The sequence below is a fragment of the Laetiporus sulphureus genome (assembly GCF_001632365.1).
Source record: "Laetiporus sulphureus 93-53 unplaced genomic scaffold LAESUscaffold_17, whole genome shotgun sequence".
In the NCBI taxonomy this organism is placed as follows: domain Eukaryota; kingdom Fungi; phylum Basidiomycota; class Agaricomycetes; order Polyporales; family Laetiporaceae; genus Laetiporus; species Laetiporus sulphureus.
This window is the reverse complement of record NW_024468526.1, coordinates 22,995-44,846: the sequence shown is the minus strand read 5'-3', so window position 1 is coordinate 44,846 and position 21,852 is coordinate 22,995. Positions and strand designations below refer to the sequence as shown.

At 47.2% G+C, this 21,852-nt stretch overlaps 9 protein-coding genes across 9 annotated transcripts; 6 read left to right on the top strand and 3 right to left on the bottom strand.

Moving 5' to 3' along the window:
- Positions 1 to 221: 221 nt before the first annotated feature.
- On the top strand, positions 222 to 832 carry LAESUDRAFT_758782 (uncharacterized protein; the record flags this gene model as incomplete). The annotated part of the gene is made up of 2 exons (XM_040912497.1): positions 222 to 608; positions 668 to 832. 2 exons carry the CDS (start codon positions 222 to 224, stop codon positions 830 to 832), a joined length of 552 nt encoding a protein of 183 aa, XP_040764705.1.
- Positions 833 to 1,267: 435 nt separating this feature from the next.
- On the top strand, positions 1,268 to 2,043 carry LAESUDRAFT_758781 (uncharacterized protein; the record flags this gene model as incomplete). The annotated part of the gene is made up of 3 exons (XM_040912496.1): positions 1,268 to 1,568; positions 1,616 to 1,710; positions 1,759 to 2,043. 3 exons carry the CDS (start codon positions 1,268 to 1,270, stop codon positions 2,041 to 2,043), a joined length of 681 nt encoding a protein of 226 aa, XP_040764704.1.
- Positions 2,044 to 2,649: 606 nt separating this feature from the next.
- On the bottom strand, positions 2,650 to 3,171 carry LAESUDRAFT_758780 (actin-like ATPase domain-containing protein; the record flags this gene model as incomplete). The annotated part of the gene is made up of 3 exons (XM_040912495.1): positions 2,650 to 2,690; positions 2,743 to 2,864; positions 2,918 to 3,171. The coding sequence occupies 3 exons, from the start codon at positions 3,169 to 3,171 to the stop codon at positions 2,650 to 2,652; spliced, it is 417 nt and encodes a 138-aa protein (XP_040764703.1).
- A 2,502-nt stretch (positions 3,172 to 5,673) lies between these two features.
- Positions 5,674 to 6,072, bottom strand: LAESUDRAFT_625990 (uncharacterized protein; the record flags this gene model as incomplete). Its single annotated transcript, XM_040903339.1, has 1 exon — positions 5,674 to 6,072. A coding segment is annotated over one exon (399 nt), but the record flags the coding sequence as incomplete, so codon positions are not given.
- Positions 6,073 to 8,571: 2,499 nt separating this feature from the next.
- On the top strand, positions 8,572 to 9,227 carry LAESUDRAFT_758779 (uncharacterized protein; the record flags this gene model as incomplete). The annotated part of the gene is made up of 3 exons (XM_040912494.1): positions 8,572 to 8,605; positions 8,866 to 9,061; positions 9,101 to 9,227. 3 exons carry the CDS (start codon positions 8,572 to 8,574, stop codon positions 9,225 to 9,227), a joined length of 357 nt encoding a protein of 118 aa, XP_040764701.1.
- A 347-nt stretch (positions 9,228 to 9,574) lies between these two features.
- On the top strand, positions 9,575 to 11,194 carry LAESUDRAFT_736567 (uncharacterized protein; the record flags this gene model as incomplete). The annotated part of the gene is made up of 8 exons (XM_040910701.1): positions 9,575 to 9,747; positions 9,879 to 9,966; positions 10,021 to 10,138; positions 10,196 to 10,318; positions 10,479 to 10,700; positions 10,750 to 10,822; positions 10,895 to 10,969; positions 11,035 to 11,194. 8 exons carry the CDS (start codon positions 9,575 to 9,577, stop codon positions 11,192 to 11,194), a joined length of 1,032 nt encoding a protein of 343 aa, XP_040764700.1.
- A 1,951-nt stretch (positions 11,195 to 13,145) lies between these two features.
- Positions 13,146 to 14,942, top strand: LAESUDRAFT_713805 (uncharacterized protein; the record flags this gene model as incomplete). The annotated part of the gene is made up of 7 exons (XM_040907018.1): positions 13,146 to 13,207; positions 13,289 to 13,388; positions 13,428 to 13,522; positions 13,956 to 14,044; positions 14,243 to 14,400; positions 14,562 to 14,611; positions 14,744 to 14,942. 7 exons carry the CDS (start codon positions 13,146 to 13,148, stop codon positions 14,940 to 14,942), a joined length of 753 nt encoding a protein of 250 aa, XP_040764699.1.
- A 1,594-nt stretch (positions 14,943 to 16,536) lies between these two features.
- On the bottom strand, positions 16,537 to 16,963 carry LAESUDRAFT_758778 (uncharacterized protein; the record flags this gene model as incomplete). Its single annotated transcript, XM_040912493.1, has 3 exons — positions 16,537 to 16,679; positions 16,730 to 16,811; positions 16,865 to 16,963. 3 exons carry the CDS (start codon positions 16,961 to 16,963, stop codon positions 16,537 to 16,539), a joined length of 324 nt encoding a protein of 107 aa, XP_040764698.1.
- A 2,772-nt stretch (positions 16,964 to 19,735) lies between these two features.
- Positions 19,736 to 20,429, top strand: LAESUDRAFT_713803 (uncharacterized protein; the record flags this gene model as incomplete). Its single annotated transcript, XM_040907017.1, has 6 exons — positions 19,736 to 19,745; positions 19,796 to 19,855; positions 19,894 to 20,084; positions 20,118 to 20,157; positions 20,209 to 20,234; positions 20,271 to 20,429. The coding sequence occupies 6 exons, from the start codon at positions 19,736 to 19,738 to the stop codon at positions 20,427 to 20,429; spliced, it is 486 nt and encodes a 161-aa protein (XP_040764697.1).
- Between the last annotated feature and the right edge of the window lie 1,423 nt (positions 20,430 to 21,852).

The following is a 21,852-nucleotide window of genomic DNA, read 5'->3' as shown; positions in this document are numbered from 1 at the left end:
ACTGACATAAAGCGCGCCCGCTTTCACACTGACTCGACTTCTCAAGATGACAAGCTCACCTCGTGCATCTGGCTCAATTGCCATGGCATCTACGACCAGCTTTCATGCACAAACCTGTGCAAGCAGAAGCGCAACGTGAATCTCTGGGAGCTCAGCATTGATGAAGACGTGAGTGAAGGCAAGCCTGACAGTGGGCAGACTGCGTGAAGAGCAAAAGAAAGATGGTGAGCAAGAGCAAGGGCAAGGTGAACGTGAAGGCTACAGAGGACGAGCATATGGACATGGACCAACGTGAGCACGAGGATACCGAGAACATCAGCATCAGCGCACACGGACGTACTCCAGCTTCTCGCAAGCAGGCCAGGGCCTCTGTCGCTCTCGCCTCTCAAGCCAACACTGGAGCCACTGCTCCCAAGTGCAAGGGTCGCCTGCCCAAGCTGGCACAGCGTGTGGAGATGACAGATGCAGGTGCTCACAAACTGATCATGTATGCAGTTCGCACACCACCCAGTGGTCTACGCTCCTTTGCAACACCTGAGTTTGGCAAGAAGAAACCCACACCGCTCCGAATGAAAAAAGCTGCAGACAACAGCATCCCCGTCATCGACGTCTGTTCCAACGAATCCCTCTTTGTCAAGCCTCTGACCGCCCATGCCCGAACAAACAGTTATCATTCGAGTCCTCATCTGATGCTGAGAATGCACTGGCTCTGAAGCATGTTAAGGTGAAGTCGCAGCTTCAGAAGAATAACGAGCGGCATCACCGTAAGGGACAAGAGAAAGGCGAGGAGGTTCCCTCTCGAATCGCGAATTCACATGAAGATGTAAACTGAGTCCTCTTCAGTCAAATTAATCCTATATGCAACCGTTTTGCCTGCTACCGGATTCACCCATACGACCTCGATGCCCTTCTTGCCATCAGATCATTCAGACTTGTCCTTGATGCGTGCTTTCGGACATTATATACAGTGGTGTTCCAGTCGTCATATGGCCCTCTGACACTACAACAAGATAGGAATCCCCTCCTCATCATCGCTGCCTGCCAAGCAGGATGATGCACTGCTCAAGTCACCTCACTACACTGAGATCATGCAGAATCTGTGCAACGTCTTCAGACTCGAGTCCTTCTGCATGAACTAGCTCGAGGCGATCACCACGCTGCTCTCCAGACAGGACTCACTGATGCTCATGCCCACGGGTGGCTCAGGGAAAAGAGCCTGTGCTATCAGCTGCCTGTGATTTGCGAGAACAACAGGACACAGGGCACGATGGTCATTGTCATTGGGCCGCTGCTCATGCTGATGCAGAACCAGATGGCGGCGCTACAAGACAAGGGCGTCGACATCGCATTTTTCAACTCAGAGCAGATGCATGAGGAGGTGGATGTTCACTGGTGGCTGCTCCATCGGATCAAGCAGCAGCGGCCAAACTTGATACACATGATGCTGGAGAAGCTGAAGCACAGCTCGGCGTTGACATTGATACTGAGGCAGCTGTACAACAAGAAGCACTTGAAAGGATGTGTGCTCGATGAGGGCCACAGTGCGGTCAAATGGGGTTGGAACTTCCGTGATGTGGTAGGACACATATCTGCTCGAATTCACTGATTTGCTTAGGTTACTCTAATCACAGTATCGGTTCCTCGACGGTTTCTGCCAAGGTTTTCTGGGCATTCCGATCATGGCCCCTGACCGTGACCATGACGACACACGTGAAGCATGATTTTAAGCATCTCCTGTGAATCTCTCATTGTGTCGAGTTCTCGCAATCGATGAAATGCCCGAACCTGAACTATGAGGCGTGGCCGAAGAAGAAGGTGGCACTTCAGGAGATCGCACAGTTTATCAAGGAGAGCCATGCTGGTGAGACCGGAATCATCTATGCGCACAGCTGCAAGTTGTGTGAGGAGATCACGTACAAGTTGAAGGAAGAACATGACTTCGATGCACGACATTTTCATGCTAAGGTGGATTCAAGGGACAAGGCGGAGACATTAGACAGCTGGAAGATGGACGAATGTCAGGTAATCATTGCAACCATATGAGGGCTCATTGAGGTACCCTACCAAAACACAGCTGGCCAAAGCATTACTCAGATCATGTTCGGTATGGGAACAGACAAGTCAAACAGTATGCGTCACTGTTTTTGGGAGTAATGATCTCTCATCTCTGCTCCAGTGCAGTTTGCGATTCATCATGACTTGCCTAGCGATCTCGACAGGTGAGTCTTTTTTTTTGAATTTCACACTTTTTTGATGCAATTCAATGCACAGTTACTACCAAGATCTAGAGACTGGATGCACTGGTAGGGGTGAGCAGCCTGCCCATTGCATCTTATGTGAGTCTGCATTCTTATCTGATGCTCAAATCTAAGCCCAGGAGGATGCCCTACATGCTGCAGTCTACCAATATAGTGATGCCACCATCAAGCAACGGTGAATCCGTGACAATAAGGAGATTAATGAGACTGAGAGGGCCCACCAAACTGGTCAGCTAGGGCAGACAGCTAAAACAACAGCAGGAAATAAGGCAACCACCTTGGGTGTTCCTCTAGAGTCAATAATCTGAGGAATAGCGTATTCAACAGTGCTGGTGGTAACTAGATGTATGTATTGGAACAATCCTTGTGATGCTGGCTAGAGAAAAGTTGGTTATAGACCCTGTTTAATGGCTTGCAGAGCACATAGCGTGGCTGCGATGAACACTCAATTAACATGCTACCGGTGAAAAGAACAAACACTTACCTCCTGCATCACTTCTGTCTTTTGCCAAGTCGATCTCTACACACTTGTCCACTGCCTCACCCACCAAGGACTGGAGAGAAGAGCACAGCTGAGCCTCGAAATTTGGGTAGTGTTGAATCAGACTGCGAATCACCATCAGCCTTCACTCCTGAAAACTTCATTTCACATAGTCTACCTGCCATCGACACCAATGATGAGGTTCTCCTTCAGTGCTGGTGCTCCCCCTCTGAGCTTCGCATTGCCCATTTGCATGAGAATTGCAGCGACAGCGGTCCCACTGAGCCTCGCTGCCCGGTTCGCCACAAGGGACACCGTCCACCGCACAATTGCCACATCATGCAAGGACACGTTCTCTGGGTCAAGCAGCAGCCTCTGGATGATGATCTCCCAGATACACTCTAGCTGCGCAATGTTGTCCTTGCCTAGCATCAGTGCGGCCCAGCTTCCATGCGCTCTCAACCTCGCTCATCACCACTGTGTCAAGTCCATAGTCTCCAAGGTTTGTGTCCTCATCACACACCCCGGAGGGACTATTACAGACAAGCCAACACTATTGCTGCATCTTTTGGACTATGAGCTCCTCACAGAAGAGACCCAGAAAGATCCCCAGCCCTTATATGCCACTATAACATTCTCGTGCCAGAAGTGACTGAACCGGGTGACCATGAGGCTTCCCAGAGACAAGTTCATGCAATTCTGCGAGAAGCACCATGCATTCTTCGAGCAGCTGCGCTTTGTTGGTGCAATTCGTTGTCAAGAACCTCTCGTTCAACCTGCAGCGCAGTCCTGGAACGTGAACTTTTTCTTCTGTGTTCATCACAATGGCTTGGGTGTACATAACATCACTCTCCCCTCTTCAATTTGATGCTGATACCATGCATAACAGTAAGCTGCCTCAGCATCTTCCTCATCAGCCTCACGCAGATGCACACTGACCACAATGCATCCCTTGCCTGCGTCTGGACCGGACAGTTAGCGGTCACCATCTGTGACTCGGAGACGCGCACCGTGTCTCTGCCAACCTGCATCCTGAAGGGACATTCATTTGTCTGCTCCTGGCTGATGTATCTCAAGCAGTGTGCATGTAGTTGAATGCACCTGTATCTCTACCCTCACAATTGTCTGCATGACAAGCGGGCACCACATTGTATTGCCATTTTGGACTGGACTGTAATGAGTCTGTGGATGATTTGGAACTTTCCGCAGGCTCATCGAATCTAGAAGCATTTGTAAGACAGGGACCGGGAAGTGCATTGCTGCTGAGCATTGACGAGGAGGATGCTGTAGGTACGTTGTACATGGCTCAGCTTGAAGTTCAATTGACCGATTGTGTGATTCCTAGGTATCATCCCCTCTTTGTTCAAGGAATCCTTCTTGCTCTCCGAGAAACCATCACCATCTTCGCTTGCCACACTCATCCCGACATACCTTGATCATGCACATCACTCATACTCACATATATTCTCTTAATCTCAGCTTCCAACTGAGGCTCCTCACATTATCGACATCTTCTCCATCCCATCCTCTGCATCCCAGACATTCCTAGAGGAGACAATTACTGTAGTTGGCTTCCTGGAATCAGATGACATGCCAAATGATAAGTTTACCAAAGGACAAGTTTGCAGCCATCGAGCTCACTGTGAGATTCGGGCACGATAGTGAGCAATATTGCCTTGCTTCTGAGACCATCTGGGGCCTCCTCTCTAGCATCATCGAGAAGTGTGGTCTAAAGCTTGCCTTGGTGACTGTGCCCGTCTCTGCATTCCAAGTGAAGCACCAAGAGCTACGACCTCTGCAGAGTCCCTTTCCTCCTCCTATGCCATGACCTGCAGAGCCAATTCTGTCACGATGTACCCTTAACCTCAGTACAGATCACATCTACAGGATTGCAGTGTCATGCAATACACAGGTCATGAAGTCTTATGGACCCTCATTTGGTGCCATTTCAGTCCAGCAGAGACTACCAGCCAGCAGTACATATACTCTGGTGGTTCTGACGGCAGGATCCATGTGAGTGTCTGGCTGTTCTTCTGAGCTGACCATGGCTTACCGATTGTGATATGTGCTGCAGATTTGGTCATTATCGACTGCACTGAAACATTTCTCATATTGAACGACTCTTCTGGGCCAGGCTTCATCACTCCCCTCTTGCATGTGGACAACAAGAGGGTGCGTTCATGATGTTAGTTGGCATTCCCACATTGAATTTCTCTAACATGTTGGACAGCAACCTGTTATGATGGTACAGGCTGGCTTGGTGGGCATTGGAGCATCAGGAAGGCAGTATCATTGCCAGAGATGAGGTCAGCTCTCTGCATTCAGTTATATATTTGGAATCTCATATTATATATCTGCAGTGGAACAGCATGTTGAAGAAAGGCGGTATACTTGAAGACTGGGTCGAGAGGCAAAATGCAGAGGCCAATGAAAGATTCAAGAGACATGACATGGCAATAAGATGCCAGGAGGATTCTCATTAGGAGATGACTCCGATGAGAAGTGATAAGACTGATTCTGTTGCTGCTGGATTCACCGGCCCACACGCATGAATCCACCTTTTTAGCATTGGCCACTGTTAGCTATGCTAGCAGCATGTTGCTGTGCATCCCCGATGTGTTGAAGATATTTCACGCTGTGCCTGATGGAAAAAGTGGTGCTTGGTCCTTGCTTGGTCCTCTATCATCATCCTTCTGACTCGTCAAGCAGGTGCTCCTGTGCATACAGTGACATAGCCTCCTTGAATTTCCTGATATTTCAATCAATCGTGAGCATGCAGTCATCATCCACTAAACAGCGCACACAACCCGATCCTGATGAGCCTTGACTTGCAGCGGTAAAGAACGAATTCATAAATTGAGCTCTCTGTGATCCCGAATATGATCCTGATGATCCAGAGTGGGCGGGCCAACCGTCCCGTGTGCATCCAGAAGCAAAGCAGCAGTCAAAGATAAGCGTAATGTTCTTGCCCTTCATGTGGGACAAATCCTTGAGAAAGATGTGCAGCTCATGCTCACAAATTGGTGCATTATCGATGGATATAATGCATTTGACAGCTCCCTTGCCACGAAGGTCGTGGCTGGACCCGTGGCCCATGAAGTAGAATATGATTGCATCTCCAGGACAGATGTCAGAATTGTTACAGAAGTGCATGTGTAATGTGTCCATAATGCACTGGCGCATAGCCATATAATCACGAAGTAGCTTGATGTGGTCTGCGGGTGTCTGGAGATCATGCAGGAGGAAATCTTTGAATGCAAGCACGTCCTTCTCTGCTCCTTTCAGCAATAAATCCTTGGCATATGAGTTGATACTGACCACCACGGCGAAAATCACCCATTTCCACTCAAGAGGGTGTGCACCATCCTGCAATTGAGGCTTCAGATGAAAATTCTGTTGATACACATGAAGGATGCTCACCGCTACCATCATTTGGTCAGTGCTAATATTCGGAGTCTTTGGCTGCATGAAGACCGGTGAGGCTTTGTGCATCCGGGAAGTGTCAGCGTTTCATTCCTTTCAACATATGCATGTGTATGCACGATACAGCGACTCCAATAACTTAATCGCCTTTGGGTCCTTGGTCATTGCGGCACGCTGCATGCAAATCCACCACAAGTCTGTCAAATCTACGCTGTCCTCCAAGCCATATACCATCCCCACTGCATCCTCGGCGGGCAAAGATCTACTTAGAGTGTAGATCTAGTTCTGGGTGTCTGCCGAGGATTATAAACATGAACAAATACAAACACTTTCATGATTGGCAATGTTGCTGCAGCAAATACACAGTGTGACCCTCCCTGGTGGCACAAAGCTCTTCATGCATGCCAGATGTCCTGTATGCTTTGATGACTTCACTCCTCAGAGCTTGGCATCATGTTCAGAGTGAAAAGCAGACACGAGAGCGGATCACATAGCTGCGAGCAATTTAGACTCTGTGAGCACACAGGTGCCTCTCCGGGCATCTGGCATGTAGCTGAGAACACCGACACTCATGTGATACTTTTCACGCACTGTGAGATTTTTGGTGGAAGGTAGTATTTGGCTCCTAATATCATTGAATGACCGAAACAAGATAATGCTTCCAGCACACAGTGTATGAGCTGTCTAGCATGGATCTGACTTTAGAACCCAGATCACAGCTTCAGAGTGTGCTGGAAGATCTAGAGAGACTGCAAAACTTTGTATGTCTCGAACAATTGACGGTGAGCAACTTCCTTCCTTCCACTTGATGAATTCAAACTGAGCAGAATTTGTGGATATTTCTGTTATTTACAATCTTCTGAAAGTTGTTCGAGAAGCGAGAAGCAAACCAACACATGGCCATGTGCACTCCATTAGCCGATACACAATTTCCCACTCAATCTGCATCTTCTTCCACCATCTGCAGCCATTCTCGACTCTTCAGGTTTTCTCGACCCCTCCCTCCGTTTCCTCAACCTCCCTGTTTCCTCTACCCAAATCTTCCAATGTCTGCTGTACCATTGTCTATCATGCTAAACAATACTGTGATCGCTGTTGATTAAAACCATTCTTTCTCTGATGGAAATGTCATTGTAGTCTTCGATGCCACACTGGCGTTCATGCGTATATCGGAGCATTGCGCCAGGGGTCAGATTATTTCCAGACTTCCATCAGCACCATCTTGGAGGCTATTGGGCATGGTGAGGGAGAGGTCTGCTAAGGGCTTCCGGTGGTTCATGTGCCATTGCACATGTCTGAGGGCATGGTATTGATGGACATTTTCTTTGGTACACGGTGAGGTTAGTGCTTTGTGATCACTGTCTGATGTCCTGATATCATAAAAAAAAGGTTTGCACTAGCGAACAATGATCTCACCTTTGCGCAGGTCACCACAGCGGCTAAACAGGGACACTTGCTCAGAATTCCCGATGTCGTTGATCGAGCCTTGGTCATCCTTATGGAGGCGTTTTCATCGACGTGCCAGGGGTATCAAAACATCAAATTCAATATTAACAGCACATTGACAAGCAACTGGTTGATGTATAAAATTGAGAACTGCTTGAACGTCATCGATGTGGCGTTAACAATCAATTGCTCCATACTGCTACCTTTTGCGATGTACCTGGCATGCTTGTTGGACCTGGAGACCATCGAACATGGCATTTTGGGGGCAGATGACAGCTGGAGCTGTCTGTTCAGTGATTTCCATGCCCGGTTGCATAGGGCATGGGAGCGGCTCATTTACCAGTTCACGCAGTTCCATACCACAATCTTCACTGCCAGAGTCAACCCTCTTTGCCCCACCCATATGGAATGTGACCAGAGGTGGTCCAACATCTGGTCTGACAGTCATGAGGTCACACATGACGTCTTAGGATTTCTCTGGCACCTATCTGCAGGACTTCAGAAGGCTGATTCACCGCTGTGTGGCATGCGCACTGCTTGAATCAATTCCTGCATTGAGGCTGAAGATCGGACTATCTGGGAGCAGCTGCCCAACCTCATGATGGTATCTGACAGGCTGCCAAACCAAAACTGGATGGCAGTCTGATGATTTGGAAGCCATTGAAAGTATGTCGATTTCTTCAAATTTTGATAAGTAGTATATTAATGCATAGACTGCAATGCAGGTCACAGACTATGTTCTGTTGTTTTCCGTTCAATGTACCATGTATAGATAGTGTGCATTAGTGTGCATCCCTACAATTGAATGTCAAATGTTATACTGTGTATGATAATCATAAGAAAGCAAGATCACGAAGATCACCGTTTTGTTACCTCCTTGTTTCAGCTAGTACAACCTTGTATGGGATAGCGCTAACACCTCTTTGGATTTCGCACAGTAGCATGGGCACAGCTGGCTCCTCAATGACTGTACCCACCCTTGTTCCTGTTCGCAACTGTCAGTATTTTTGCATACACGTCTCTGATCGGACTGTCATTGCAGATGCATGTCCCACCCTCATAGAGCTCGTAGTCGACAAGAATCGTGAACTGATCCTCCCCTCTTTCACACAAACCCTTCTCCCCTCCTCTTTCCCATTCACTCATACAACCATACAGCATTACTCCACCATCCCCTTCCTTCACGTCCTGCATGCCTGCCATGGGAGTTTGAAGCACACTGCTGGAACCTCGCTGATTGAGACTCGAGCTACACAGGTTACAATGCCTTCGGCAGCCTCCCTGACAGGTCCAAGAAGCCACACGAGGTCACCTCTGAGGAGAAGCAGGAAATCTACAGATGGCACTGCTATCAGACTATCGAGAAGATCATGCAGTGGGCAGAGGAGGTCCAGACGAGTGAGGCTGGGAGGGGCTTGCATGGTATGTACATCATGACCAATGGGCCGGTCATGTGAGTGAGCACGCTGAAGGCTGCATTTGATGCGAGCAGGGAATGGGTGCATGTTGCGAGCAGCAGGGACCTGATGCTGAACCAGGAACAGAAGTACGTCCAGCAGGTGGTGTTTTCACTTGGAACTTCACCCGTACTAATCCTTATAGGGTTGCTTGTTGTGTGAGCCATACTCATACACAATCACTGCCATCTATTACTGTAATCCTCCTAAACTGGCCCCTTCACTTTCCGGCCTCTCCCTGTTTCTAGTGGCTTTGAAAGTGTCTTATATTCACCGAGTCCATCAGACGTGAGCTCAAGATTCTCCCACCTACAATGCGAAGCTCAATTGACCTGCAGAACCTGGATCTATTGCAAATCGATTAGAAGATGCTGAAGATGGCAGTTCCAAGAAGGTCATCAAGGGTAAGTCCAGCACAGGCCCATAGTGCTGCCTGGTGGGTTCATGCTTCATGTTGGAGTGTTTCCCATTTGTGAGAGGCCGGGGATAGTACGAGCAGTGACCAATGCATGTTTCGATGGATGAAGCCTGCCCTCGGACTGAGGCAGATGTCCTTGCATGGAGTCAATAGGATTCTCGAGTCTCAGCCCAAAGTCGCTGCCTTTGATACTAATGGCTGCATCATTCAGTCCAGCTTTCCAAAGAAAAGCAATGGCAATGCGCCACCCATATTCCAACAGTGGTGACCTATCAACCCAACCAAGCTGAAGGCGGTGCATGAGAAAGGGTTTGTAAATGCACTTAGTCAGATCTAGACACACATCCCTCACTTGCATCACTGCCAGCCACAACCATAGCTGACACCATGACTAGGTACTCAAGTGTCATCATTACAGATCAGGCCATGCACAGCATGGCATTGGCAGACTGGAAGAAGAAGATCCCTGCGATCGGTGCAGCTGTGTGTACAGTGTCACCAAACATGTTAAATTATACACAGTTTGATGCAAAATAGCTCCCAGATATTCCATTCCACCTGCTAGTGTCTGTAGCCCATGATGATTACTGCAGGCCAATGCCTGGAATGTGGTATGAACTCGAATATACCTTCACAGAAGACAACTTGCAGATTGGTATGCAGGCTGTGTGTGCACTGTCAGTCTTGAGCTGCTGAACCACCACTTTCGCAGACAAGGAGCATTCCTTTCTCGTCGGAGGTGCCGCAGGCCATTCCCATGACCATGCCACAATGGATCGCAAATGGGCACTGAACATCAATCTGCCATTCTTAACACATGAGATAGCTGGGTTCTGTCTTCTGCATGGTTCTAACAGCTGCAGTCTATCCCTCCCAGAGATATTTTTAAGCTCCCCCAGCACAATATACGCTCACCTGATTCCATATGTCTACACTGCTCAAAGATCATATGTCATGCATTTAACTCCCTGCTCTATTTTGTTCATCCTGGGCAGCCCTGCGAGTCTTACCTGCATCCACATCTTTTCTCCTCGTGTCAACTCAGCAGCCTGAGATAGTGGTCTTCATCAGCTACCCGCCAATTGGAAGTTATCATTCTACAGCAGACATTCTGAGCCTGTGGGCTATGTCCACATATGAAGACACATTGCAGACGAGGGAGAAGTGTGTCAAGGCTGCACAAGGAATGGTCAAGGATGGCAAAAGCCATGTGATTGGCATGTAATTCTGCTGTCACAATTTTTGAAATTTCTTAGCATGCACTAGATAACACGAACTGCACCAATGAGATGAGGAGACATTGCGTCGAACTCGTGAACAAGCTTAAAGTTCCGATACGGTGTGTGAGCTCCATTTTCCAAGCAGGCTTTGACTAACTGTCGGGGCGGTGTAGATATGTACTATTCAACAGCTCTCTCGAGCACGCACGGCACAACAACCTCTACTGCACCTTTTACCTCTCACGGTCTCAAAAAACAGATGCGAGGTGCCTTCGTTATTGTGCTCGTGATTGAAACTGACAATGCCATGTTCGTGCCAGCTAAAGTGGAGGCTGCCTCTGTACAATACGCACACAAGCTTTCACGTGGCGTATGAGGAGCCGCAGTTTAGTGGGAGTTTTGCGGACATCAAGAGGGTGAATTGGGTGTTTGAGGGTGATGAGGAGGAACAGAGGAGGTGGAGCATGTGGCTGCATTTTGACGGTGAATAAACCATTTGGCATCATTGTCACCAGTATGCACTCGCATTCTGCACCAGCCCTATGCTAGCTGTGTCCGTCGCCATGTAGAAAGAACAATAAATTGTGGAGCTGAGGTAGCAATGGCCACTGGTTTCTTGTCTAACTGGGGGTGGCACGCGCACACTGCTAACTGATCGCTAACATTATCTACAGCTCCCCTCCAAGGAGCACTTCAATGCTCTGAATGATGTGCGCTTCCACAACGTCGAGGACTTCAATGTTGAATACAGTGATGAATATTACTCACCTTCTCAGTACCACCAATACTGTGCATTTAAAGTGCATGGATTCAGAACAACCAAACTGGTGGAGATCCTGTTCGTAAACGAATTGCAGAGAAGACTTGATGCAGAGGGCATTCCAATCATCTGATGCTCGTCCACCCAGGCATCGTCAATACAATCCTTCTCTTTTCTGGTCACATGTCCTGCGTCCACAACTGAACCTTACGTCCTTTTTCAGAAGGAGCGCAGATGTATGCGCACTCCGTCAGGCCCAACCTCTCCCTGATCTACAGCCTCATAGCTAGCCTTTTCTATGAGCATCTGGAAGTAGGTGGCTGTGCCCTGGCATTTGCTGCTGCAGCACCACCTGGTATGTGTCAAACTGAGGACCTATCGCAATGCATACATTGTCTCTTACGTAGTGCACGAAAGCCCTTCCTGTACATTTCAAAAGGTCAATTTCCGTGTCCCATAACACAAATCTGATACTTCTAGATTTTGATCAAGCGGAAGACCACGCGCCAACATTCTGATGTATGATGATGGTAGTGCACAGCTGCAATGTACATCAGGATATTTTCCTTCAGCAGAGTCCCTGAGCGTATGGTGCAGTAAATCAATTGTGCATCCTGCTCACCCAATGCCCACTGCCGCAGGCTAGACCTCACCTGTATCTCACTTAGTAGAACTTAGTTGATCCGGCGATGCAAAATTTGCTTCCATGCCGATGAGTTCATCGTTTGCCATTATGAGACATGGTCAGTCAGTAGTGATGATCAAGCGAAGTCTTGGCGTGGTCATATGCGTTTGAGCCATGGACGCTCGTGCCTAAAGATCAACTCGTGCATTGATCATTGGTGATACTGCTGGACTGTTTGCCCATTTTCTGGCTATGTCACTCTGTTGCAAGCCTGGTCATGCAGCTGCTGAGCCACCAATGCTGGGATGATCAACTGTAAAGCGCGTGTCAGATATGCTGTCAGAGAGACTGAGTTGTTCGAATGAGTATACAAGAGGAGATGGTGCTGACCACGGCATGGTTTTGTCCCTGATCTCTCTTGCTTTGGTCACTGCCATGGCTCTCAATGACCTCAATCCCATGATGGGCGCTACATTTGTCAGTCTTCTGTTGGGCATAGTGTAAGCCTTTGTTCTTCCAGAAGAACTCCCTGGAGACTCATTGACATGTCGATATACTAGGTTTCATGGAATGATGATGGTGCAGTCAATCTTCTATGTATGATCTTCAACTACATGTGGCTTGAGACCTTGGTGCTGACGTAGTTACCCCATGACATGAACTATATGACCTAACCAAATGACAACATTATCCTGAAACTTCTGGTACGTGTGATATATTCAGATATAACTGGTTTCCACCCTCGCAGGTGGCTTTGCTATGGTATATTTTCAAGCATTGCAGCTGATAGCTCGACGAATCATGATCTCTCAGTTCATGCCTCCCAACTCGCTTTCCTGGACAATGATTGCATATGGCCTGTACAAATATTTGATCATGGACTTTCTAAATCCACTTGCACTTATGTGCATGGACTGATGAGCATGTATGGCAGTCGCTTGATTTAATCATGCCATCTGATGGACTGAATCACGGGATCTTGCTGTACGTCTTCTTCGTCGATGTTGGCATCGGATGATTGCTCATGTCACTTCATTACTGATCCCATTGTCTCTGCATGTCTATCGGACATCCAGTGCTCACATTTTCGCAGGGTATCATAGCCTTCATTGTCCACAAGTGAGTTAGTCATCTAGTCATCAGGTTGAGCATGTCATAGTGTTGAGATGTCTGTGCAGATTCCTAATCTACCACATGTAGATGCATAAAGCTATGGTGCTTCTTAACTGTGGGCATGGAGTTACTGCGTTACAGTGAACGGACGTTTGGTGATCGACGTAGTCTTATAAGTACTGAAGAAGTAGATGCACCTGTTGCTTGATGCTGATGGCCTTGCTAGGCTGGATTCTCACTAGTACCTTTCGATGAGTGCTCCAAAATTAGCTATGGCCTGCGACAAGGCTGGACACAGGCTGTTCTTGACACTTGCTTTTGGTGGGTGGGTGAGACTTGGAATATCCAGCTCTGTTGTTGATTGTTTGAAATTCAGTTGCATCCCTAAAATCATAAGTTGACTGTATGCAACCTGACATGCCATAGTCGACTTATAAAGGTCATAGAGTAATTGGAGGAGAGTGCCTGTGGACGAGTATAGCTTGCCTGAGGGTAAATGTACACTAGCTCTACTTGCTGTGATAGACCGGGCCACAGAAAGTATTTGTTGACTAGCTAGGCTGGGCAATGCTGGATTCTCATTGTTCTCTGTCCGTTGTTTCTACAGAGATTGACCTGAAACATATCAAAACTCGACAAGGTTGCAGCTGATGCCCGAAGATGACATTCGAATATGAGAAGAAATTCTCGAAGGAATCCTATATACATAACACTGCATTCTTTCTAGGTGATGATTCTGGGGTGATCCCAAAAGCACTGCTGCCTGTTGGATGTGGCTATTCTCATCGTACCTGGAATGCTCCGTGCAAGAGCTCGAGGACGTCCATGACCATGTCATAGTTGGTCAGTCAACCTGCATATCAGATTGGTTTGGAGAGTTGTTGACTGGACAATAGGAGACGGCACCACTGGAACGTGCTCACTGAGTCACTGGCAGGCTCATCAAAGATGAATCTGTGACAGTGCTGCTGGTGGGATGCAGAGGTGTCCAGAACTCTTGGATCACACACGTACCATTGCTCTCCTCTTAATTCACATCAGATGGCTCACGCTCACATGTCTGGAAGTCTGTACCACAGGAACACGTCAATGGGCACGCATTCGAGTTGGCTGGAGGTAACTCGTTGGGAGGCTCGTTCAAGTTCAACGCCATGCTGTACACACATGGCTTTCCCACAGAGTACTCCTCGTGGAGCCAGGTGGGGCATAAAGAATGAAGCCACGATGAGATTAGGCCGTACTTCATCAAGTCTGAAACAGACCTCGATCGGAGGAAACTGGAACATGCCGACGCATTTCATAGCGTGTCTACTCAGTTTTCCTTAAACTTACAGGAACTGTGGGTGCATAATTTGTACAGGTCCCTGGCAAATTAGATTGTACAAGCAAAACGTATGGGGATACTACTGTGTGAGTGCTGACAAATTGAGCTAGCAACCCCAATTGAGTGTTGATTAGTATATTTTACAATCATCGAAGGCACAAAGGCATTAGGGATTACATATGTGGATGATCTTTACTCTCCTCTCCATCCCCCACAAGGCTGCACCAAGATGCACTTACATGCACTGCCGTGCTTTGCATTGATGTGCAAAAGGGTGAGAAGGATATTCCAGAGGCAGAGGGTGTCTGTATCCAGGCCCTTGATGGACACTTGTCATCAAGTTTCACTGGGGCATGGAGGAAAGTGATATTGTTGGCCAATCCTATCACATCCTCTCAGATCCTAATGCTCAGATGATAACTCCATTCCAATAAAAGCTGTTGTACCTGATATTTTCAAAAACATCTGCAGTGGGATTGGCCCTCAAGAACATCTAGAGAAGCATGGCATCCTAGTCATGAAGCATCTGGCTGGGGTAGGGCCTCACCTGGTGGACTTTAGTCCTCCGATTATTCTTATCAGTCGCACTAATTCTGTGCATTTTCTCTAACAAGACTACCTGGATGTCACTGTGCAATATCGGGTGCCACTACGTGACTCTGTGATACAGCTGCAAGTATGACCTTGGCTGGTCATAAGGAAGCTCTTCCTGTACATTTTCTTTGGGCTCAGAATCCTGCTCACTCCTGTATTTGAGCTATCCATCTTTCTCCAGTCGTGGCTCTTCGATGCACACATTCGTACTATCACATCTACCAAGGAAGACGAGGAGGCCTCATTGCTCATGAGTATACCTGATATTGAAGTCATGTCCATACATGAGGCTTTCGATCAAACTCTTCTTGCTGGCTAGATACATAATTTGTGGATCGCTTGGAGCACCGCAGCGGCAGCAAAAGTCAACAAACATGATGGCGGCCTCGAATTCCTCATGATACTGCTGCGTTCGACCTCAAAAGGAATGGTTCGATTGGCTTCAAGCGACCCTCACGATGATCCTCAGAGAACAAACTGCTGCTAGAGGCTAAACAAACCCATGACTATCTCGTTTCGCTGAACGAATTTGACTCTGACGCCAACGAGTTCATTCGTCGCTATGCACAGAGGTCGTACCATTATTTGTCTATGCAGGATGGTGCTGGAAGATGGCAGTATTCATGTAGGTGGGGTGTTCAATAACAGACTGCAGGTGCATGGAGTGTGGGGACTGCGGATTGCTGATTTGAGCATGTTTGCACATATCTTGAGCACTCGTCTTGTGGCAGCTACTGTTGCCGTCACCGAGGAGTGTGCTCTTATGATAAAAGAAGGGCACATTAGCAAGGCTTGCTAGAACTGTTCATTCTGTGTAGCCCTGGTGATATGGCGACGTCGTATTTTGACCATTCGTGAGTCTATCATAGGCCCTTCCTAGGTTCTGCTTGATACCCACTGAAAAGTAAATCCGTAGTCTTGATATCATAGCAATTGTTTTCTTGCTGGCGTTCATTCTAAATAATGAAATGTTCACCCTACCCGACCCATCGACACAGCATCGACACAGAATGCGACCATCGAGAGCAACAAAGCAGAAGCACAGTAGAGGTAATAGATAATGCCCCACTGCATGAATGAGGTATAAGTTTATACGTGTAATGTCCATGGAGTGTGCTTCCAGTGTCTGATATAGCATCAGATCATGACGTTTGAGCAAGGCAGCACAATTTACGATGACTGCGATATGTGTGAACATTTCTGGAGTACATTCAAAAGTGTCTGAGATTCCAATCTGCCATTTCAACTGACGTACCTTCTCCATGTGTAGTTGCATTGACCATCCCAATCACCGTCTCTTGTATCGCCATCATGACTGCATGCACAACAACATCAGACATGTCATTTTCCTCGAGACATACATGCACCTCACCTGAGCCTCAATCCGTGCCTGCTTCTGCTCGTGCATCTCCCTCATTCACGAATTGATCTCCGCAGCCTCCTGTGTGACTGGGAACCCAATCTCGAAGTACCCTGGTGGGTTCAGCAGCCATTCCCACCATTGGTGATGTGGCGAACTCTCATGCTTGTGCTCCTCGATGACCTTCTGATGTTCATCATCTGAGTCAGGTGTGAGCACTGTCCGTGTGCTGGGAGTTGACGTGCCATACTTGTGCTTAAAAGGTGAGGGTATGGGTGAGTGCCATAACAGATGCAGAGGCTGGGCGGCATCGGGTTGAGGCCCTCATAAAACTATTTTTCTCATCAGCTTGGATGACGACTAGTAATGCAGAGGTGTCACTCACATCTCTACAGTACTCGCAGCTGCCAGCATGAAGATGCTTCCTGGATTCCTTACTCCACATGGCCTTGCCAAACTGGAACTCCACTTTGGTGTTGCACATGGTGCCCATCTTAAAGTTTGCGTTACTTGTCTTGGTAGTATCAGGAAGTTTCATCAACACATCAGAATGAGATAGCAGACGTGAGCAAAAACAGACCTTGCATCAGAGGCATACCTGCACCTATCTTTATATATCGAGTAATCCATCGGACGCTTGTGTGTCATGTTCAGGATGTCAGCATTCTCCTTATCCACACTGCTTCCCCTGGCTGGTGTCGAGTTCATGCACTTCCGTTAGCTGACCGCAAAGACAAGGTGGTGAAATCTTGATGAGGTGATCACAGTGAGCATGGCTTCCTCGGTGACTTGCACATGGCAGAAATTGGGCTTAGTGGGCTGGCTCTTCCTTCTACTGCTAGTGTGGATGGGTGACTCCAGGAAGCATCGAAAGAACCCTGGCTGAGTCTCGTATATTGGTGAAAGAGCTGCATGTTCTGGATCCAATCAATGAAGCTATCTGCACCCATGTCGATTGTCGAATACCCTGTGAGTCCCCTTTCATTTCTGAAAATGACCTTTCGTCCAGTTTGTGCTTCTGGCTTTTCGATGGTGTACAGATCAGAGTTTTGGAGACTTGGGCAGGAAAACAGCAGGTATCTAGCCTGTTTTTTCTCATCCTGCACTTTCATAAGATGAGACGTCAGCGAGCCAATGCGAGGCTCATTTTTCACGAGATCCTTTACAACTGCTTGTGCTGAGAAGTGCTGTTGATCAGCAGTGGTCGTAGAAAAGAGTGCAAAGTTGGGTGTCTTGCCATTGACTAGGATGCTTGATAGAGAAGCCTCTTTCTCATCAAACATCCACTGTTTGAAGTTTCACCACTTTAGATAGTCAGCCATGTATTTCACATGGCTGCACTCTTTTGACGTAGGCAGATCCTCCTTTGACAAGATTTTAGGTTCTTGCAGCATGTTGTTCTGGCTGAATGTAAGGAAGAAAGGATGATATGTGATGCAGAGAAGGACTGATGGACAAATACAAGCAGATTTATTTGGTCTTGTAGTGCAAAGGCTTCGTCCCTGAACAGATATGGAAATGATGTGAGCCACTTTTCAACTGTGCGGGCGAGTACAATCTTATCCAGCGCTCCATTTTCTTGTGGTCAAAACTACTAGCTTTTATGCATCTTGCACTGAAACAGAAGTAAATGACTTTGGATGTGGAAGTTCAAACCCAGCAATTGAGGAGGATGGATCGAATGAACACGGCATCGTGCCAGTGAAATGAAGCACGTACCTCGGACAGGAACTTGTCTGGATGGATGGCCGTGGGTGAATGCACAGGAGGTCTTGTCCAAGTCATTCTCTATGGCGAGGATCTGCTGGTTGGGACATCATCTTAATGTCGATAACACATTGCATTATAATTAACGTTGCTGGGGCGGGCGTGCACAGGTCTGTGAATTACCTTGTGATGGCAGGTGATATGATTTTATGGTTGTTTGGCTCAGTTTGTACTGATTTGTTTTGATCGATCAGATCTGTTTTTGGTTCATACAGTAGCATAGCTGGCCGTGGGCCTGTCCCGGCCCCACGTGCGATCGCAATTGGCATCAGTGTGCTTCCGCTCATCTTCAAACCCACCTTAAGCTTCCAGCACCTTCTATGATTTCTCTCAGATCTCAGGCCTCAATGTTCAGAACCCAAAATGTTCTGTTGATCACCACTCTCAAGCCCGTCAATATCATACAAAGTTCCTCTGTAGGACCATCCCTGCACATATTCAAATCTCAGTAATAGCATCTAGCTTCCATGCCAGTTCTTGTGACTAGTGACTATATTGCATTGGTGATGTTCTGCAAGAGAACCTGCTGGCATTGACCATCGTACGTCACCCATTGAGTTTTGCATACTATGTCTTTATCACCTCGTGCTTGCTTTGCCGTTGATTGGAAATGAACTAACACTGAAGTGCAGCATTCGACATGCCTCTGAAATACCAGCCAAGAAAGTGCAGGCTTCATGGCCAGCATACCGACAGAATCAATCTGTAGCATTCAGTCCCAATGGGCTTTACCTTGCCAGCAGTGGCATTGACAGGAGAATCATTATCTGGCACGTTCACTCAGGGGAGGCACTGCACCATATTAACGTGAAAACACCCATTCTATACCTGATGTGGGCACCATGCTCTGATATCATACTAGCCGGTACAGGTGTTGGGACTCTAGTAGAGCTTCGAGTTGATGAGGTATCTCTTATGTTCAGTCCTTATTGAACTGTGACAACAGATTGGTACATTGATGATGTCCTGTAGAACTCCGTCATTGCCTCAGGTTTTTATGCACATAGGTGACCGATTCAATCTATATCCATGAGCTGCGACACACTCATACCACAGGATACATATGTCATGTCCCATGTTGAAGTGCATTCAGCACCCGAGGGCTACTCCGTGTGCCCACGCTGAACTTGTGAAGACCATTGGCTGGCCACTGCAGCCATTACAGAGATCAAGATTTGGCAATTGGATCGTGACAGTGAGTTCATTTTCATGAGATTATTTTCATTTATACCTCTCGCACTGTAGAGACGTCATTTGAGCTCTCATAAGGCACGGTGCATGACCCATATGCTCTGCACTGCGAAAGCTGTTGATCATTTTTGATTTGCTGGCTCACATCTCTGCATCTCAGTTGGATTCTGGATGTATAAGTTTATGTTGGGCCAACCGCCCTCTATGCCATTCAATAACAGTCATGCCATGGAAGTGACATTGGTCCAATGGCTGGCAGCTCCTCAGCAAAACTGCCTTGTTGTATCATATCTTCACCATGGCATTCTGTGAGTAGTTCATTCTATTTATGATTTTTTGCTTGAATCTCTTGATACAGCTGCTGGTGATTGGATGGCGCAGATTCGTCGATGCTTTGGCACATCTCAACAGTGCTCTGGTATGTGCAATAATGTCTCGCGATGACTGCCCACTTAGAGTGCTATCACCCTAGTGGGATGTCCAAGGTCAGCTTGGACAACAGGCTGCTTGTGGCTAACAATATCACCACCAGATTTGACATGTATAAGATACCTTCTGGTCTGCATTGGCTTAGTGTGCGGGCACCCAGCAAGAGACCAGATATGATATTGCCTGTACTTATCCATGATGGTCCCTGTTTGCTCTGTGTAAGTGTTGTCAGAAGAATTCGTCTGCGAAAGGCATCAGATGGTGAACATATCCAGACACTCCGGATGCGAGGTGTGGTATGCATTTTTGTAGGCTTCTGACCGATGCTGAACAGATTTGTAGATAGAGTTCCTGTTCAAGCACTAAGTGTAAGTTCTGACTCTCACGAGACTTCTGGCTAACAGAGATCTGCAAAGATTTTCAGTCCTCCTACCAGAAATGCATACATGATTGCAGCTGCTACAAGCATCGCTGGGGCAATGAATGATGTTCAAATTTGGTATATGATAGATGTAGATGTGGATGTGAAATTTGAGCAGCTGAGAGATAATGATAGAGGATGATAGTAGTGATGCAATGTGACATCTGAATTGACAGTACATTGCATAACTATGTAAAGTCTGATCAATGATATCTGTAGACTCTTGAATACAGAAATCCGATTTCGTGTAGTGCATATTTTGACACGGCACAGTGGTATATGGGTTGAGAATATAAGCAAAGGCCGCAAACAGATAGCTTTATATTTTTGCACGATCAGGCTCCTCCAGAAAGGCATTAAGGGGGCCTTCATACTAAGGGTGGGATTTTGTGCCACGTTTCGATCACTGCCATGTATTCAATCATGATACGATCACATAGTTTTGAAACTCCGCAATCTTAAGTCGTATTAGGGAGTGGGGGCGATTAAGATTGTGGAGTTTGAATTTATTCGGAGTATGAAAATGTGACTGAGGTGTGGCGGCAGATGTGGCACAAAATCCCACCCTTAGTATGAAGGCCTCCCTTAACTCCTGGTGGAGGAGCCTGACGTGCCATCGGCCATTGGCAGCACCTAAATTCAGCAGTATTTAGCTAGTTAGTACTATGAATGCTTGTGACGTTACACTGACAATCTGTACCTTCGCCTTCGCAGCTGTTGTAGAAGCTGCAAATGACAGGTCATTCTACCATTCATTCTTTGCAACGGGCCAAGTCAGACCGTGATCTGTGTCGAAGATCCACAATTATGTATGCCATCTCAAGTGTGGCGTGGTGCTGTTAATTTCCCCTGAGTTAGAAATTTGGACCTCAGCCGTGGCACCGTAATATCTTCGCGTTGAGAGCACACAGTGCATTGGGATTGAATCTAACAGCACAACTCTGCGAAGGCTATCAGCATTTCCACCATTGGTGACTGAAGTCAGCTGTGTGCTGGCATGCAGCTCTTCTGGGATATGCCTATTACATTGCACGAATCTATGCTTATACTTGTAGCATCAATTTATTTAATCTATAGTGCATTTTTTACACTGAGTTCCAGCAAGGATTGAGATAGCGCGAGTCACGGCCGCACAGGTGAGCCAGTGAGTATAGAATGTCCTTGAGTCGACCACTACTGCACGAATCATATCTATTACATCCATCTCATCTGATATTCTCGAAACATCATCACCTCCTTAATCACCCATAAGGTGCAGTGCCTGCACATGCCATTGGCTCCTACATAAATCGTGGGATTTCCCTTATCGTTGCCACTGCTGCTGTCACTGCCATCGCCATCACCGCTCACTGATAGCTTGCAAGTGCTCATACAATTGTGATATTTCAACATTGTGATGGCATGCAGAATGCTCCTTTTCTCAAAGCTGTTCCAAACACTTCATCAATCAGCAACATCAGCATGCTGAGAACTCTGTACATAAGCAGATATGCCAATTCGATATTGTTCACCCCAAACAACCGCTCCATCATCAAGTCTATGCAAGGTGAAGACAGAAGAACCAC